At 41.7% G+C, this 18,408-nt stretch overlaps 1 protein-coding gene across 1 annotated transcript in view; it reads left to right on the top strand.

The window, feature by feature from the left end:
- Nucleotides 1–18,235, top strand: part of LOC150078955 (uncharacterized) — a 112,282-nt gene extending 94,047 nt beyond the window's left edge. Inside the window, exon 5 of the mRNA XM_090382900.1 lies at nt 16,781–18,235. Within this exon, the coding sequence (XP_090239026.1) occupies nt 16,781–17,937 (1,157 nt within the window). The 3' untranslated portion in view covers nt 17,938–18,235. The remainder of the gene's footprint in view (nt 1–16,780) is intronic.
- The last annotated feature ends 173 nt before the right edge of the window (nt 18,236–18,408 follow it).

Here is an 18,408-nt window from a genome sequence, read left to right as displayed (position 1 = left end):
CCCGGATTCAGCAGACGCTACACTCTTTGTCTGAGTGTTCTTTCGACATTCGTTTCTGCTGGATTCCAAGCCACATTGGGATCGTATGAAATGAACTGGCAGATGTTGCGGCCAGGTCACCAGAACCCCACAACACTTATTGCCTGTTAGTCCCCTATACAGCCTACAGGCAGTTAATACACGATAAATTATTGTCCCAATGGCAACAATCCTGGCATGAGCAAGTCACAAACAAGCTCTATCAGATAAAGCCTGTAATCGGACATTGGCAGTCTAGTCTGCGCAGGAATCGCAGAGAGGAAGTTGTTTTAGCTCGCCTCCGCATAGGACACAGTCATCTTACACATGCATTTCTGCTGAGGGCAGATGAGTGTCCTATGTGTGAGAACTGTGACACCTATTTAAGTATACGTCACATTTTAACCGAGTGTCCACGTTTTAGACACGAACGTGATTTTTATTTTACCGCTTTTAGTCATCTGACTGAGCCTTATACACTCAGTCAGATTTTATCCGACAATGACAATGTGTCTGCTGTTTTTAACTTTTTAAAATCAGTAAACCTTTTTACTCATATTTAAATTGAATTGTCATTCCATATTTTCTATATTTTGTATTTTATCACCTTTTATATCTCGACATAGTGGCCTAACTACTTAGGTTACCGAATGTTTTAACTTTTAATATATGACCGGTATTTGGCGCATTATAGCCTCAGTTGCTGATGCGCCAATAAAACACAAACCAAACCTAGTTGAATTCACATCATTGAAATTTAGAGCAGGTATGTAAAAGAACAACAATTGGGTGGTGGTCCGAACTGAAATAAGTCTCTGAAAGATAATAAATGTGCAAGGAAAAGATCAAGTTGATTGTTATCTCTGGTCGGGAGATCGATGATCATTTGAAAGTATGTACAAGATAGGTTTTATAGGAACTTTTATTGCAGACTAGCTAGTTGGGAAAGAGAATTACAGTCATCACAAATAAAGTGCAAAGTTAAAGAATGAAGCTGGTTAATGATCCAGTTTGATATTTCATGGATGGCTTTATATGAAGGTGCTGTGGGTACATAAATAACAATTTCGTCTATGAGGACTCAGTTGTAGCTAAGAGTAACAGCAAAATCAAGAGCTTCGTACGATGGTGTTTGGCTAAAAGCTTGATGAACGAGCAAGGCGTGTGAGCGCCTAAAGAAAATTACAACATCGTCTCCTCTTTGCCCAATCCTTGAAGTTAAAGCAGATTTATAGCCTGCTGGAGCACAGGATATAAAAATTTTTTGGTCTTTATCAAGCCAGGTCTCGGTAATTTGTGAAATACAATGGTTTTTGGAGGTGTAATTCTTTTGTCAGGTTAGTTTTCCCTTCGTTTGTAATATAACAATTTGTGTCGCATTAATATAGATAAGAAAAAAGTTACAGTGTGTGAGTTTGTTATATCTTTCAGTGTACACATCGCAAGATATCTAAACCCCTTAACGGGGCTTTGGCAATGTCATCACTGCAGACACGTTTCTCGGACTCCCTCCAGTCACAGTTAGAAGAGTAGATCCGCTTGCGTCCTAGAGAGTTACCAGCAAGTTTGTTCCCGAGGAATATCTAGTGGCCCGCCTACAAAAATAACTCTAAAGCATTACCCACGAAGTGAAAAAACACTGGACCTTGCCATGACGCCCAGATCGCAAAGGTCAGTGTGTTTCAATAACTAATCCAAAGAGAGCTCCAATAACCGTCGCACCTTCATAACAAAAATGAGCATAAAGAAATTATCCTTTTAATTATTCTACACTAGATTTAGGAGGAACTTTCAACATTATTTGAAAGGATTTCCAGGTAACAATGCCACCAGGAAACATATCCTGTTGATATAGATCTGTGCAGACGTAGTTCTTCCTGTTAGTGCGTTAAAGGTAGTACTTCCATCGATTTTTTTCTTTTCTCTTTTAGATGGAGGACAACAAGTCTTATTTAGTAAGCCGCTAAGTGGATTTTTCTTATTTATTGATTTGAAATTATTGTTTTTCTAAAACTTTTGATTTAAATTTAGTAGTATAGCATTATTTTGTGATTTTCTGATTAATTTGGTGTATTTATTCTTTACTCGGCCTTGTAATTGCATAAAAGTGTCGGTAAGGGAATTCATGTGTTACAAGTTGCAACTCCGCTGAACGAGAAGTTATTTAGCCGCTTTATTGAACATTTTTTACATCAAATTATTTTATGTCAGTAGCTTATAGACCTAATAAGGATCGTTAGTTTATTCTGAATTGAGACAGCGAGATTTGAAAGTTAATTAATACTTAAGTGTCTGTAGATTTCCCGTTCGTTTGGTTTGGTTTGGTTTGGTTTTATTGGCGCATTAGCTACTAAGGCTATAATGCGCCAAGACCAGGTCATTTATAAAATTTTTTTTTTTTTTAATTTTCAGTGACCTAATTAGTTAGGTCACTATGTCAAAAAGGTATAACAAATATATAAAAGCACAATGTAAAAATTTTATATGAGTAAAAATATTTATTGTTTTTAAAAAGCTAAAATCAGCAGACACATAGTCATTGTCAGATAAAATCTGACTGAGTGTATACGGCTCAGTCAGATGAATAAAAGCGGTAAAACGGATATTGCTAAAATCTGGACATTCAACTAAAATGTGTCTAATTGTTAAAATTGTGCCACAGGACTCACACATAGGAAGGTCATCAGCCCTCAGCAAAAATGAATGTGTCAAATGACTATGTCCTATGCGGGTCCGGGCAAGAACAACTTCCTCCTTACGATTCCTGCGCAGACTAGACTGCCACGGTTCAATTACAGGCTTTATGCGATGTAATTTATTCGCAGTCTGTCTATTCCATGAATCCTGCCATTGGGAATGTAACTTTTGATGTACTATTTGCCTGTAGTCTGTATCGGGGACTAACAGGCAGCGGTTATTATGGGGAATTGCTGATTTGGCTGCGGCGTCAGCCAAATCATTTCCCCTAATCCCAATGTGGCTCAGAATCCAGAAGAAGCGGATGTCATATTTGCGTTCGTGGAGGACGTGAATCTTCTGCTGAATGCTAGACAGAACTGGATGAGGATTATATCTCACAGATATTAAAGCCTGTAACACGCTGAGAGAATCAGAATATAAAATGAACCGTTGGTATTGGCATTCACTAATGTGATCCAAGGCTATCTCAATTGCGTGCAGCTCTGCAGTAAATATGCTGCATTCAGAGGGAATCTGCTCCGATGTAGTGCTGTCTGTAAAGACAGCAGCAGATCCCACATATAATTCCGACTTCGAACCGTCTGTGTAGACTGGCGCGAAGTCGGAATATGCAGCTCGGTGTGCTGAATAAAGCTGCAGGTAGACCGAAGATGGAGTGTCCGACTTTCCCCAATTTCTAAGGGACAAGTCACATGCCGGGACAGGAGCATGCCAGGGTGGAAAGGGTTGCTTTGGTGTTTGGGCAACCTTGTCTACCTTCATATTAAGTTCTTTGAGTAGCTCTTGGAGACGAATACCAAAAGGACGATTGGCAGTCTTACGGGTGTTGTACAAATTTTCCCATCGTGGCTCAAAAACGAATGGCCACGTAGGATGGTCTGGCAGGGATTTCAGTTTTAAGGCGTACTTTAGAGACAACTGCTTACGACGAAGCGATAACGGTGGTTCGTTTGCTTCGACGTATAAGCTCTGGACAGGAGATGTTCGAAATGCTCCAGTAGCGATACGTAGAGCCTGATGATGGACAGGATCCAGCCATCGAAGGGCACTGTCTCTGGCTGAAGTATATACTTGGGACCCATAATCTAATTTGGATCGCACAAGTGCACGATACAGCCGTAGTAGGGTGCATCTGTCTGCTCCCCAAGATGTAGAGGAGAGCGAGCGGAGAATATTAAGCCCACGCGTGCACTTTGTGCGGAGTTGACGGATATGATCCAAAAAGTTCAATTTATTATCGAATATGAGTCCCAAGAATTTTATGTTCGCTGCTACTGGAATGGCATTTTGTCCGAGCCTTAATTCAGGTTCAGGATGAAGATTACGCTTGCGACAAAAGTGTACGCAAACGGTCTTCTCCGGCGAGAACCTGAAGCCATTAGCAAGTGCCCAGGAATTCAGACTATCAATGGCTTTCTGCAGTTGTCTTTCAATAACCCTCATGTTGCACGAATGGCAAAAAATGCTAAAGTCATCAACATAGAGGGCACTGTTTACAGTTGGAGGAAGTTGTTCTGTGATGGAATTTATTTTGATGGCAAAAAGCGTGACACTTAATACTGATCCTTGTGGTACTCCCTCCTCTTGGCTAAAGGAGCGAGAGAGTAAGGATCCCACACGAACTTGGAACGATCGATTGGCTAAAAAGTTTTTAATAAACAAAGGGAGATGCCCTCTAAGGCCTAGGCTATGTAAGTCTTTTAAAATGCCAAATCTCCAAGTTGTGTCATACGCTTTTTCCATGTCAAAGAACACCGACACCAAGTGTTCCCGTTTTAGGAAAGCATCCCGGATGGATGCTTCCATTCTAATAAGATGGTCCAAAGTGGACCGGTTCCTTCGGAAGCCGCACTGGATGCTGGAGAGAAGGTCATTTGATTCTAAATACCATATTAAACGAGAATTGACCATTCTCTCCAGGATTTTGCATAGACAGCTAGTCAGAGCAATAGGACGATAGTTGGTGGTGACTTTTGGATCCTTTCCTGGCTTGGGAAAGGCAAGAATGATTGCCTTTCGCCAGGAGTCCAGAAACTGCCCTTCAGTAAAGATTCTGTTATACAGAAGGAGCAGACAATCCATAGATTTTGGTGAAAGATGTCTAATCATTTCATAATGGATGCCATCTGGTTCAACGGCACTTGCTTTGGAAAGAGCGAGGGCTCTTTTTAGTTCCAGAATAGTGAAATCCCCGTTGTAGGGATAGATGCTCTTACATTTAAAGTTAAGTGCCTGTTTTTCGGTTTTGTATTTCAGGACCAGGAACTCTGGGGAATACGAAGATGTTGAAGAGATGTTAGAGAATGTTTCCCCAAGAGCATTGGCTATTGCAGTTGGATCTGCAATAGCGCATCCATTATAATCTAGGATTGAAGAAGGGTGGGATGTATATTTCCCCTTCATTTTCCGAATTTTATCCCAGACTACCTTAGAGTTGGTAGACTGGTTAATAGATGATGTAAAACGGATCCATGATTCCTTTTGACTCTGACGACGGATGTAGCGTGCTTTGGCTCGTGCACGTTTGAAGGCTATAAGGTTGTTCGTAGTAGGATATCGGCGAAATATCCCCCACGCTTTGTTTTGAGCCTTTTTTGCTGTTGTGCAATGTGAATTCCACCAAGGTTTGGGAAATGGTGGAAACCGGGCTGATGTTTTTGGGACAGCTTTAGCAGCTGCGTGGACGATGATTTCTGTGATGTACCTTACTGCGTCATTGATCGGCTCTTGACTGACTGTGCTAAGATCGAAATTTGCCTGTTGTTGGAAGGCAGTCCAGTCAGCCTGATCAATCTTCCACCGTGGTAACCTAAAAGGAAGACATGGTCTCCCACTGTATAACAAGGTTATCACAGGGAAGTGATCACTTCCGTATGGATTCTCCTCCACTTCCCAAGTGAGTGAAGGGAGTAGAGAAGGGGAGCAGACAGAGAGATCAATGGCAGAAAAGGTACGGGTAGGCATGTGGAAGAAGGTGTTTGTTCCAGTATTTAGAAGGGAAAGGTCATTGTCATTGAGCTTACGCTCTATGACTCGTCCCCTTCCGTTGATGTTGGCACTACCCCACAGGGTGTTATGTCCATTCATATCCCCGAGAAGTAAGAAAGGGGGAGGCAACTGCGTTAGAAGATCATCAAGGTCTGCCTGGGAGATGTCGGTCCCAGGTGGCAAATAGATAGAGCACACAGTTAATAAAAATCCCACCGTAAGGCGAATTGCAACAGCCTCTATGCTAGTTGTAATTAGTAAGGGCTGCACTGGGGTCTGGTTACCCACAAGGATAGCCACTCCCCCATGTACAGAGCCATCCGCAATTCTGTCCTTACGATAAATTGTGGTGTTATGCATCGTGGGATCATCATTTGCCTTTAGGTAAGTCTCCTGCAAGCAAAAGCAAACTGGCTCGTGCTTGTGCAGGAGGGCCTTGATGTCATCAATATTTCGCCGGAATCCACGACAATTCCATTGTAGGAATTTACCCATTATTTTGGCTTGGTGGGTCCATCAGGCGGCTTCCGAGGTGCTGAGGGCTTACTTTTATCAGTCTTGGATTTATCTTTTTTGGGGAAGAATGGACGCTGTCCCGTGTCCATTTCCTCCTCCGCAAAGAGTTCCAAGACTGACTCTTCGGGTACCTCCTTCTGCTCTACATCCATCTTTTCTTGGGTACTAGGGGGGACTTCCCCTTTCTTATTCTTTTCTTTCATAATTACCTTTGGAACTTGTGGAGCATTAGGAGGTACCGATATAGGAGTGGCAGCTGATTGGTTCTTTTGTCCAGGTTTTTGAGAGCTTAAGAGATACCGCGCGATGGGAGTGAAAGACTCCTTTGGAGGAATGGTCATGTCCGTCTGAGTTTCGACGGAACATCTCCCTGCTACCTTCTGGGCGTAGGTAGGTTTGTTGATATTCAGGGGTTTGACCGATTTCCTTGCCTCCTGGTATGATATATTTAGCTCTGCCTTCAGCCGTTGAATTTCTTTTTCTTCTTTCCACCTCTGGCATGCTCGTGAATAGGCCGGGTGTTCGCCTTCACAGTTAATACAGGTGGGTTTTGCGGCTGAACATGCTGTTGTTTCGTGGTCCTTTGCACCGCATCGAGCGCATGCAAGGACTCCACGGCAGGCCATTTGAGAATGTCCATACTTCTGGCATTTAAAACACTGTAAAGGGTTCGGAATGTATGGACGCACTGAACAGTTGATGTATCCAGCTTTAATCTCATCAGGAGGCTTAGGAGTGTTAAAAGTCAGGATAACGCTCCTGGTTTTAACAATTTTTCCATCCCTTCGCGCAGTGATTCTCTTGACAGCAATGACTCCCTGTGGTTTTAATTCGGAGCAGATTTCCTCCTCGTATACGTCGAGAAGGTCCCACCCCGAAATGACACCTCTAGATGAATTGAGTGTTCTGTGTGGTGTCACTGTTATAGGGATTCCTCCGATTGATGTTGTTCGGAGTAGGTGTTCCGATTGCCTGTCATTTTTAGTTTCAATTAAGAGGTCTCCAGAACGGAGCCTCTTAACTGACTTGGGTGAACCTGCTAACCCATCCAACCCTTTTTGGATAAAAAAGGGCGACATTTTACCAATTGGTTTTTCTCCGGTGGAATGTATGATTAGGAACCTTGGAACAGGCCCTGATGGTACTTCAGTTCGCTGCCTTTTTTTAGCAATAATGCTATCTGGATCATTGTCTATGTTTTCAGATAGGGACCGGGTTGGGGCCCCTGAAGAAGTAAGTTTATCAGGATTCATGAGTTTTTTAAGTGGTTCAGTGCCCGGGCTCCCCACCCACCACGGAGCCCAAAGGGACGCCCACTAACTGGCATGCAATAAATGCGCTCGGGAGTGGGACGCCAGGGCTACCCAGACACCATACCCGCACCGCCGCCAGCCTGAATCCTGTCCCTCGGACCATGAGGGTAGGGGCATGGCTTTGACACGGTTGACCCTCGCAGGCGAACCTACTAGCCGATTGATCCTAGCCGGGCCTTCCAGGACCACCCGTCTTGTCGAAGCAGGGGCCAAAGTGGTGTTTTGAAGCTGGGCCCCTCAACCACCAGGATCCCCCTTTCCGAATTTCCACGGGTCGCAGCGCACGGCAAACACGCCGGATTCCATTGATGTAAGCCCGGAACCTAGGCTGTGGGCGTTGGATCCCAGTGATGCTAGTCTGGAAGTCCAGCAGCGTCACTGGGAGGTCCCCTCACCACAGACAGGTGCCCACGTCGAGGGGTCCCGTTCGTAACTTCCCGCCTTTGTCATACGATACGTTATATACTGAACTAGATAGCGTTAGTATAGTATAGGTTATAATATTGTCAGTTGATCGGTAAAATCTATTAAACTTGTAGAACTTCGTTACCATTTAAATTGTACTTTTAAATTAAATACATATAACGACTTAGATTACAAACGTAACATAATTAATTAATACATAACTGATAAGGAAGTTACATAAAGGGAATCGGAGATAATTAATACTTGACACTGAAAAATATATATCCCGCTATATATTGGGAGACAAGTTAGGGTTATAAACTGAAATTGAAATTTATTGAAGTTAATAGAAATGAAGACTCAGACCAGAGCAGCAAAGCAAAAGGCTCAAGCTAATGGAAGTGCTGTGGCTCAGAGGAGAACTGAGGGGGCAGTTGCCTTCTGAATCACAGCCTTTTAAAATGCACTGCTTGCTTGATGTTTGTGGAGCATTCAGGTACGGAACATGATATTGCCATGGGGGATGTCTTTGTGTGTGCGCGATGCAAGGAGTGTATCGAAATCAGGCAACAACTCAGCGTTCTTATGGGCCTATATGAGAGCTTGAAGGACAGGGTGGATGCCCTCGAAGGAACTAAATTGAGGGGCCCATCAAGCTCTCAGCTGCCCACATCAACGCCAGAGCTTGCACTTGGTCATCGCGCAACACAGCGGCAACCCCCAAGGCAGAATGCGCTGGTCCCAAAGGAACTAGTAGTTGTTGGTGACTCTATTTTCAGGGAAACGGGGACATGCTTTGTAAAAAGGATAGGTGGAACATGACCAGGGTATGTCTGCCAGGGGCAAAGGTTGATGATGTTGTAGAGCGGATATCATCTTTTAAGGGAACAAAAGGTGATATAGTTGTACACGTTGGCACTAATGATATCAAGAGTAGGAGACCGGCAGAATTACTTAACAAGTACAGGTCACTGTTGAAAAAAAGCCGTGAAATAGGGTTGAATTTGAAAGTGTCTGCAATTCTGCCCAGACACAATAGGAGGGAGTATATAATGAGAGCCTTGTCGATCAATTCGGCCCTGGAAAGATTGTGCAAGGCTCAAGGGGTAGAATTTTTTTCAGCCTGGACTGTACTTGTTAACAGGAGAGATTGCATCTACAGGGATGGGATACACTTAAATAGAAAGGGTGCAAGAATATTTGCTGATGCTATCGAGGCAGTGTTAGGTGGGTCGGAAAACTGCTAGCTTGGGGGGAGACAAAGACTAATAGATTAACAGTAGCCACTGGCAGAGGTGAAAGAGATTCTTGCACTGCTTCTATTGGAATGAGCAGAAGCCTGAAAAACAAGATGCACGATATTTCAGAGACTGCTGGGAGTCATAGCGGTACAAGTAAACACGAGTTGTGTTAGGGTAGCTAAGAATAGAAACAGGTGCAGGTATACTTGCGTGTACACCAATGCTAGGAGTTCAGTAAATAAATTTGATGAATTTGAAGTATTGCTCAAAACATCAAAGGCAGATATTGTTGGGATATCAGAGACGTGGTGTCATACAGATATAAGGGATGGAGAACTGGAATTTGGGGAGTACAGCGTCTACAGAAAGGATAGACAGGATAGGAAGGGAGGAGGGGATATGCTATTAGTTAAGAACCACATAAAATCCAAGGAACTGAAGCCAGTCGACATCGCTAGACAGTGCAGTGTCGAGTCAGTTTGGTGTGACATAAGCATTGGGAGATCAAAATTGAGAGTAGGAGTGTGCTATAGGCCTAATGACTCTGATGAGTATAATAAGAAACTGTACAGGGAAATAGAGTGGGCCAGTAAATCAGAGAGTCTTACAATGGGAGATTTTAATTTCCCAGATATTGACTGGAATTTGGGGGCTGGTCACTCACACACTAGCAAGGCTTTTGTGGATTTATTGGATGATTGTTTTCTACATCAGCATGTTCGGGAGGCAACTAGAGGGAGTAATACTCTTGATTTGATTATCAGCAGTGATTCTTCATGCATTAAGAATCTGCAGATAAATGAACCACTAGGTGGCAATGATCACAGTGTGCTGAAGTGGGATTTACTCAAAGAGGTAACTACCATTAGGGGTAAAGGGAAGGGTTATTGCTTTCGTAAAGGCGACTACGATGGGCTGAGACAGTATTTAAATTCTATACAGTGGGACCAACTTATGATATTACCAACAGCAAATTCAAAATGGGAAGCATTCAAAGAACGTATCTTGGAAGCTACTAGGCTTTACATACCAACTAAGAAATATTGTTCAAGGTTTAGGCCCAAATGGATGTCAGATGAACTAATGAGGCATATGGCAGAGAAGAAAAATGCATGGGATACATACAAATTAACACATGACACAGAAGCCTATGATAGATACAAGTTGATCTGTAATCAAGTTACAAAGGAGGTTAGGCAGGCGAAGGCAGATTACAAGAAATCATTGGCAAGGGATGCAAAGAAAAACAGCAAAGAGTTATTTACTTATGTAAACTCTAGAAGGAAGGGGATGAATCAGATTGGTCCACTTGATATCGATGGGTCAACTGCTGATGATCCTGCTCAGGTAGCTAACAAACTAAATGAATATTTTGCATCGGCATTCACACATGAGGAGTTATTCAGCGAGTAGTATGCCAGAGGTGTATTCAACTCTAGCAGTAAGCTAGAGAATGTTGAAATAACTGAGAGTAAAGTGGAGGAGAAATTGTTGAAGATAAACACAAGACAGGCACCTGGGGTGGATGGGATCTATCCAGTTATATTAAAGGAGACAGCAAAGGAATTAAGCAAACCCTTAGGCATAATTATGAGAACTTCCTTGCACCCGGGGGAGGTACCCACAGACTGGAGATGTGCAAATGTGACCCCAATTCACAAAGGAGGATCAAAGGCTGACACAAGTAATTATAGACCTGTGAGTTTAACTTCGGTTCCCGGAAAATTAAGGGAGGCACTGGTTAAAGAAGCACTGCAGGATCATTTAAAGAAGACTTCAGTTATAGCTCGGACACAGCATGGTTTTGTTAAGGTGAAGTCTTGCCTGACCAATTTGATTGGATACTATGATGCAGTCACAAAAGAACTGGATGCAGGGAATAACTTTGATATTATATACTTGGATCTTAGAAAGGCTTTTGATACTGTTGCACATGGAACACTGCTGCACAAATTGGAGCAGTGTGACATTGGAGGCAAATTGCTGCTATGGATAAAGGGGTGGTTGAGGGGGAGAAGACAGAGAGTGGTAATCAATGGACACTGCTCATCGTGGACTGACGTTATTAGTGGAGTCCCTCAGGTCTCAGTGTTGGGTCCATTATTGTTTTCTGTATTTATGAATGATATTGATGATGGTATATCAAGCTTAATGTCCAAGCTTGCGGACGATACAAAGGTTGGCAGGGTTGTCAAGGACACTACTGACACTATGCTGCTGCAACAGGATCTGGAAAGGTTGAGCAGATGGCAAATGAAGTTTAACATTGACAAATGTAAAGTACTACACATGGGAAACAGCAATCCCAGAGCAACGTATCAAATCTATGGTACTACACTGACAATGGTAGAGAATGAAAGGAACCTGGGGGTGGTTGTGCAGGCAGATATGAAGTTCTCTGAGCAGTGCAGACGGGCTGCAAGAGTAGCTCACGGTGTATTGTCAATGATATACAGGAATTTTTCCAGCAGGGATAAGGAGGTGATTATTCCCTTGTATAAGGCAATGGTCAGGCCACACCTAGAGTACTGTATACAGGTCTGGAGGCCTCATTTCAAGAAGGATGTAGAGCTGCTGGAACGAGTACAGAGAAGGGCAACAAGATTAGTGAATGGAACAAAGGGGTGCTCTTACGAAGAAAGGCTTAAGTTTTGCGAATTACAGTGTCTGGAGACTAGGCACCAGCAAGGTGATCTGATAGAGGTGTATAAGGCCTTGAATGGTTTGAGCATGCTCAATGCTGATGGGATTCTTCCTTTCGCTCAGAATAATCACCTGAGAGGGCATAAATTCAAATTGAGGAAAGACAGATGTAGGATAGACGTGCGGAAATTTGCCTTTAGCCAGCGGGTGGTTGGTTGGTAGAACAGACTTCCATCCCTTGTCGTGGAAGTTGATAGCCTAAATAAGTTTAAGGCTCAGCTGGACAGGTATTTCGAACGAACAGAGGGGTGAAATGGGAGTGGGTTTTTTTTTTTTTTTTTTTTTGGTTGATGCTGCATAAACTTGCTTTCTTGCATCAAATCCCTCTACTAATGCTAATGCTAATGCTAATTTGAAATTTTAGGCTTTTATATTCTTTTACTGGAGAGTTACGTCCAAATTTTTTGTTCCTTTGTGTTTGTCATTTCATGTCAATTGTTTTTTCCCCACCGCTCTTCAATTGTCGCCATCTTAAAAGGCATCTTTAACAAAAAAGAACATGCGTGGGAATTTTTAGTGAAATACTGCATTTCAAGCAAACTTTTCCTGAAATCCCAGATGGGACTAATATTATATACACCCGCGTGGAATCAAATTTAATTAGAAAAAAGCTCTTGATGAAAGTTAAACATGTTGAAAAAATAGGTATGTATAAAATGAAATAATGAAGCACTGGACAGGGTAATGGTATGTGTATTAAGAAAGAAAGAACACAACAAAATCAAGGACACGCGATGTTTCAGGAATAAGAACCTATTCTTTGCCAATGTTAATTCATTAAGTTTCTACATGCGTAATTGAAGGGTTTAAGTTGTTAATCTTCGAAGAATCTTTTCCCAAAACCAGAGGTAAAATTTCATTAACGCAGCCATATTAAATTCGCCTATGGATATTCATTAATAAATGAAAGATTCGATCTTGAAAATACAATATGAAGTTGAATGCATACACATAGGCAACTGTCCAATAAATAATCGGAAATAATTCGATTTCCTCATGTCTAGATGCATACGCAGTTAGCAATATACAGTTAAGGAAAGAATTAAGATATGTGTCCATAATAAGCAATTAGATTATAGAAATAAGGTATACAGTATTCAATCCTCTGCTTATATAATCTGTTTTGAGATACAGTATTGAGAATAAATACAGAGTGTCCTAGGTTTCGTCTCCGTAGCCGAGTGGTCAGGAGCGGGCGTGCAGTAACACACGCTCCTTGAGTAGACCGGGGTTCAAGCCCCTAACTGCTAAATACGGTCGATCCGCCAACCCGCACTGGACCAGCGTGGCAGATTATGGTCCATTTCGCTCAACATGAATTGTTGAGGACGCTTCCATCCTGCAGTGGCTTGATAATAGCTGCAGTTTGCCTTTTTTTTTGTCCTAGGTTTCGTTTATCCATTATACTAGACATAAAACAAACGTTAAATGCGTTAATGGAATCACTCAGATCTTTCTAGGGATATATTTTTCCTCACTCCTTGGTCACGAAGTGTTTCTTTGCTTCCTTTCGTCCAGCTTTGGAATTCATACACGCCCAGCTTGCACAGAAGACAAACGAAAAGTGACTTTTCATATTTTCAAGGTTTATTAATTCCACAATAACTACTGCAATGAAGCGGGTTTTTGCATGAAATAAGTTGGACTGTGTATTGTAAATTACCCCTTTCTATCATGTGCAGTTGCTTTACATTTTTACTTTAGCTTTAGCTTTGTCTCGATCATTGTCAGTTTGGTGGTCATGTTTTTCTCTACGTCCTCAAACGAAGATTATTTCCTTTGAGGGTAGCTTTCACCTTGAGAAAGAGGCAGAAGTCTGCTGGTATTAGATTGGGAGAATAGGGTGGACGGCTCATCTGTACAATGCTATGTTTCGTTAGAAATATCTTCAGAATAAGTTTAGAATGGGCAGAGACATTGTCAGGCAAAAATAAGTAGCTACTTTACTCTAGAAATTGCGGTCTCACACTGGAAATGCATTTCAACAGTATTTGAGGCGCACATGTACGAGAACGCAGAGTTGTCCCTCTCCCCTTCAGGTTGAAATCCCTGGTGATTCGCACTTTGTGTGTCGAAAAACATGATCAGCTTCGTCTTAATACCGGACTTCTGTAAACGAACCCTTTTGAACCTTGGTGATGATTTTGAAGAATACTGTCATGCTCCACCGCTTCGTCTACGGATCGTACTGAAACACCCAACACTCATCTCCAGTGAAAAAGTCCAGGAAATTACACTTGTCTATACACGTCTGGTTGAAACTTTCGCATGCTTTCTTCCTTGCTTCTGCTCATCCGTAAAACTGGGGGGAACAAATTTTAAAGAGACCTTCCTTTTCTCTAAATCTTCATGCAGAATTTAACGAATATTCTCCTTATTCTTATCCAAATCATCGGCCACCATACTGAGAGTCATTTCCCTAACTTTTGGAACTCTATCCTCATTTCGAGAGGTTGATGGATGTGTGTAATGTTTAGGACATAGCAAATATCCACACATCCATCTTTCAACCGCTTTTAATTTTTTCCTTTCAACCACACATCCATCTTTCATTCAAGCACGCCGGTACGACTTAACGTTATATCACCATAAACAATTAGCATTTCATACGTTTTTGTGGCAGATTTTCCCAGTTTAAAGCAAAATTTGATATTTATTCGTTGCTACACTGCAAAATTGTGACACGAAAATTTAACGCTAATAAAGAATAAACTTATTCTAACTTGCCCTATCAACCTCCTGTACAATCTATGTACCGACACACACAGAGAATTATATACGTTGTTCGGACGAATTTGGTGGCAAGTCAAGATGGGTGATATCTTCACTGTGTTCCTCGAACCATTAGGGCACAATGCGGGCCCAATGACACGACGCATTATTGTCTTGGAAAATCCCGTTTCTGTTCGAGAAAAATGCAACAGGGCAACCACACAGGGTCTGCTAAGAGCTGCTGTTAGATTATCAAGGTTGAACGTTAGTTCATACATACTAGGGGTCGCAGGTCTTTGCAGCTAAACATGACTCCTATTAAGCAACCAGCTTCAACTGCATGGACAGTGAGTACCATGCGCGATGGATCCACGGGCTCCTGTTACTTGCGACACACACAAAGCTTCCACCAGGTATTTGAACTCATCTGACGAGCACACTTCTTTCTATTCCTCCAGTCTCCACCTAGAGTTTTGCAGACACGACAGCATTCGCTGTCAACGATCATCAGTGGCAATGAATGAGTGTCTCATCGGTCGTCTGCTGTAAAATCCTTCACTGCTGAGTATGCGGCGCATTGTCATTTGGGATACTGTTCTATTGGGATGTCAACTGCCGCAAAGTGACCTGCCATTGAGGCCGTACAATGTGCTGAACCATTCGTTCACTACGATCATCCATCTCGCATAATCCGTTACAGTTCTCAGCTGGAGGTGGTTTCGCCCGTTTCACACCATTCTTTGTACACCTCAAATACAGTGCTCCGTGAGCAACTGACAAGACATGCAATTTCAGATATGGAAGCACCCGTCGCACGAGTTCTCACCATCATGCCCTTTTGACACCTGATATCTTTATTACTTCCAATAACTGCTACTTTATCACTTTGACTTGAACGAACAGATGCAGATTATAACTGCTAACCGTAGAAAGCTGTTCGGTTTCTTATACTGCGAACTCTGTGGTATAGTCCATTATGAATGGGGTGGTCATAATTCAATGGTAACTTAGTGTATAAACGTGTCAACATTTTATTCATAATAGCAATTTTGAGGATATGCTGAGTGGAATTTTGTTTCGTACTTTTGAAATTAATAATTTATATAATTTTTTTTTGAATTAGCTTTGTAATATTTGTTTTAAAGTACGGGGTCACTTTTTGCCTCCAAGTTCTATCGAACTGATCTGCCTGAACCGTCCATCTTCCTGAACAGTCCTTTGTTGACATAACGGGTGCATAGCTTCGTGCAGCTTCCGCCAAATACATGCTCTCCCGTCCGGTCGGAATAACTAGAAACGGGACTCGTCGGACCAGAAGACGTGTCTCCAATCATCTAAGGTCCAGTGCTGATATTCTTTCGCACAGTTCTGTGTCTTGGTGTTAGCAATTGGTGCCTGGTGGGTCGGCAGCTCCCATAATCTACTGCATCTAATGATTGCCTGATGGTCTTGGTGGAAACGCTTCTGGGCACCTCCCTCGTTGAAGTCGGCCGTAATTTTTGCCACTGTCTCTCTCCGATTGACCGAAACAATGCGAGACAGGCGTCGACGGCCACTCTCATCCACCACCTTTCTCCACCCACAGCACTGTCCACGATGAGATGTTATTCCGGAAATGAGGTATTCCCGATACGCCCTTGATACGGTCGTACGGGGAGAGTCAAATTTCTGTACCACCTCTGTGATAGAGTGACCGATGCGTCGGACATCCACTATCATCCCTCTTTCAAAGTCTGTTAACTCCCGACGTTTAGCCATACTGACATCGAATTATCGTCTATACGTGAATACAGTGATGCAGTGTACCTATATACTTGCCAAGCGGTGGGTTCGTCCAATAGCGAGAGGGGTGACAGCATCGCATTGCCCACGAACCAGGTATCCTATGAATTCTGTCCTTTCAGTGTACTTTAAAACAAATGCAGTTGAATTATTTATTTAATGTAAAATTCCCAGTTTAATTTTATGAAAGATAAATTATCAGTAAAATATAGATAAAATAAACTGATGATTAGTTTCGAAATTAATTTAAATAATTATACCTCTGAATGCACCAATTTTTTTAAAACACTACTGATGTGTTTTTTTTTTTCTGTTGCAGACCTGTGACGCCATCCTGGATTATTAAGGAACATCTTCCAGCAATTATTTTTTTGGACTGGTATTACAGAGACGCAGAAAATTAAATAGGAGAAATGCTTCATTTTGGAGAGCCGTTAATTATCATCTTTGTCCTTATCGTTCCACGTACACTCTGCCAAGATAATGCGACCACTGACGTGCCTGGAGAGACACCAGTTCCATTTAGTGATGAGTTGAAAACCTGTAACCATACGGAACTTGAAGAAGAAGAATATGTTCTTTTAGGAAACAAAAGTGTATCTGTGCCTGCTTATAAACGAGTTTATATTCCCGGAGACTATTACATAAACGAAGTCCGCAATCTTGTGGTGTGTTTCCCCACTCTCAATTTCACGGGGAACTTCAGTATAGAAGAATTACCGGAAAAGTTTACTGTGGATCATGGCTACATTACCTTCATCGGTTTTATAATCTCGATATTATTTCTGACGTTACATTTGATAATATTTTCGATCGTCAACGAAGTCAGAAACCTACCTGGATATTGTCTGGCCTTCCTCAGCGGCTGCCTGTTACTAGGATATGTAACATTTCTTAGCAAAGAAGAAATAAAATTGGTAAACGCGTGCTCGTGGTTTGGATACATTGTAATGTACTTTTTCTTGAGTTCTTTCTTTTGGATGAACACTATTGCGTATGATATGTTCAGGACTTTAAGACTGGCCACAATGCAATTAAGAATTCTGACGAATGGGCTCCCAAAGAAGAGGTTAGCGGCCTATTGTTCATATGCCTTTGGAATGCCATTAATATTTGTCGTTAGTGCTTTGGTAGTGAATTCTATTGAGGGCGTACCAAAACTTTATCGACCATCATTCGAAGAACAGTGTTGGTTTAAATACAGGGATGCTCTGATTGTGTTTTTTGCGGCTCCGCTCATTATAATCCTGATCTTTAATGTTTTATTTTTCGTAGGATGTGTGTACATCATCCAGAAGTCTTCTATGAAAACAAGCCTAAATCAATCGATGGTGTTGAAAAGCCGGTATTTCATGTTCATGAAGTTGGCTTGCATAATGGGATTCACGTGGCTATTCGGTATATTGAGCGGTGCTACAAATACTCTTGCTTTGTTTTATATCTATTTGCTTTTGAACAGTTTACAGGGACTGTTTATTTTCATAGGTTTTTCGTGCACAGCCAAAGTAAGAGGACTTTTGTTAGAAAAAATGAAAAGACAACTTTCCTCAGTTGTTTAAATTAGTACAATTAGCAGGTCTAACACAACTTTATGAATAGGGGGGAAAATAATTAATGTACGCTGTTCACGATATTTCAGGAGCCTTAGCAAATAATAATAATTCATGATGTATAAAAAAAAATATCAGAAGAGCAAAGCCTTTTATGAGCGAACGAAGGAAATTTGGTTTTGGCATCCATCACAAATGCCATTGGTCCAGTCTATGGTAAGAAACCTAATATCCAGTGCTTCAGCTACAATACACCAACAGAATATGTAACATATAAGAACAGAAAGATAAAAACATCTGACGGATTTCTATTGGCCAAATTTTAATGAAATTTTTAATGGCTCGACAAATATTCCTAAAAGAACCAAATAAAATTTCTATAAAAATCCATCCAACCGAAGTTGATTTATTACATTCGTGGAGGAAAAAGAAGTAAAAGTTATCGCATTTCTATTGAGTCTATTTTAATGATGATTTGAA

This window comes from Mastigoproctus giganteus, chromosome 10 (assembly GCF_048544385.1).
Source record: "Mastigoproctus giganteus isolate SK-2022 chromosome 10, ASM4854438v1, whole genome shotgun sequence".
NCBI classification, from domain to species: Eukaryota; Metazoa; Arthropoda; class Arachnida; order Uropygi; family Thelyphonidae; genus Mastigoproctus; species Mastigoproctus giganteus.
This window is presented reverse-complemented; position numbering and strand designations above follow the sequence as displayed.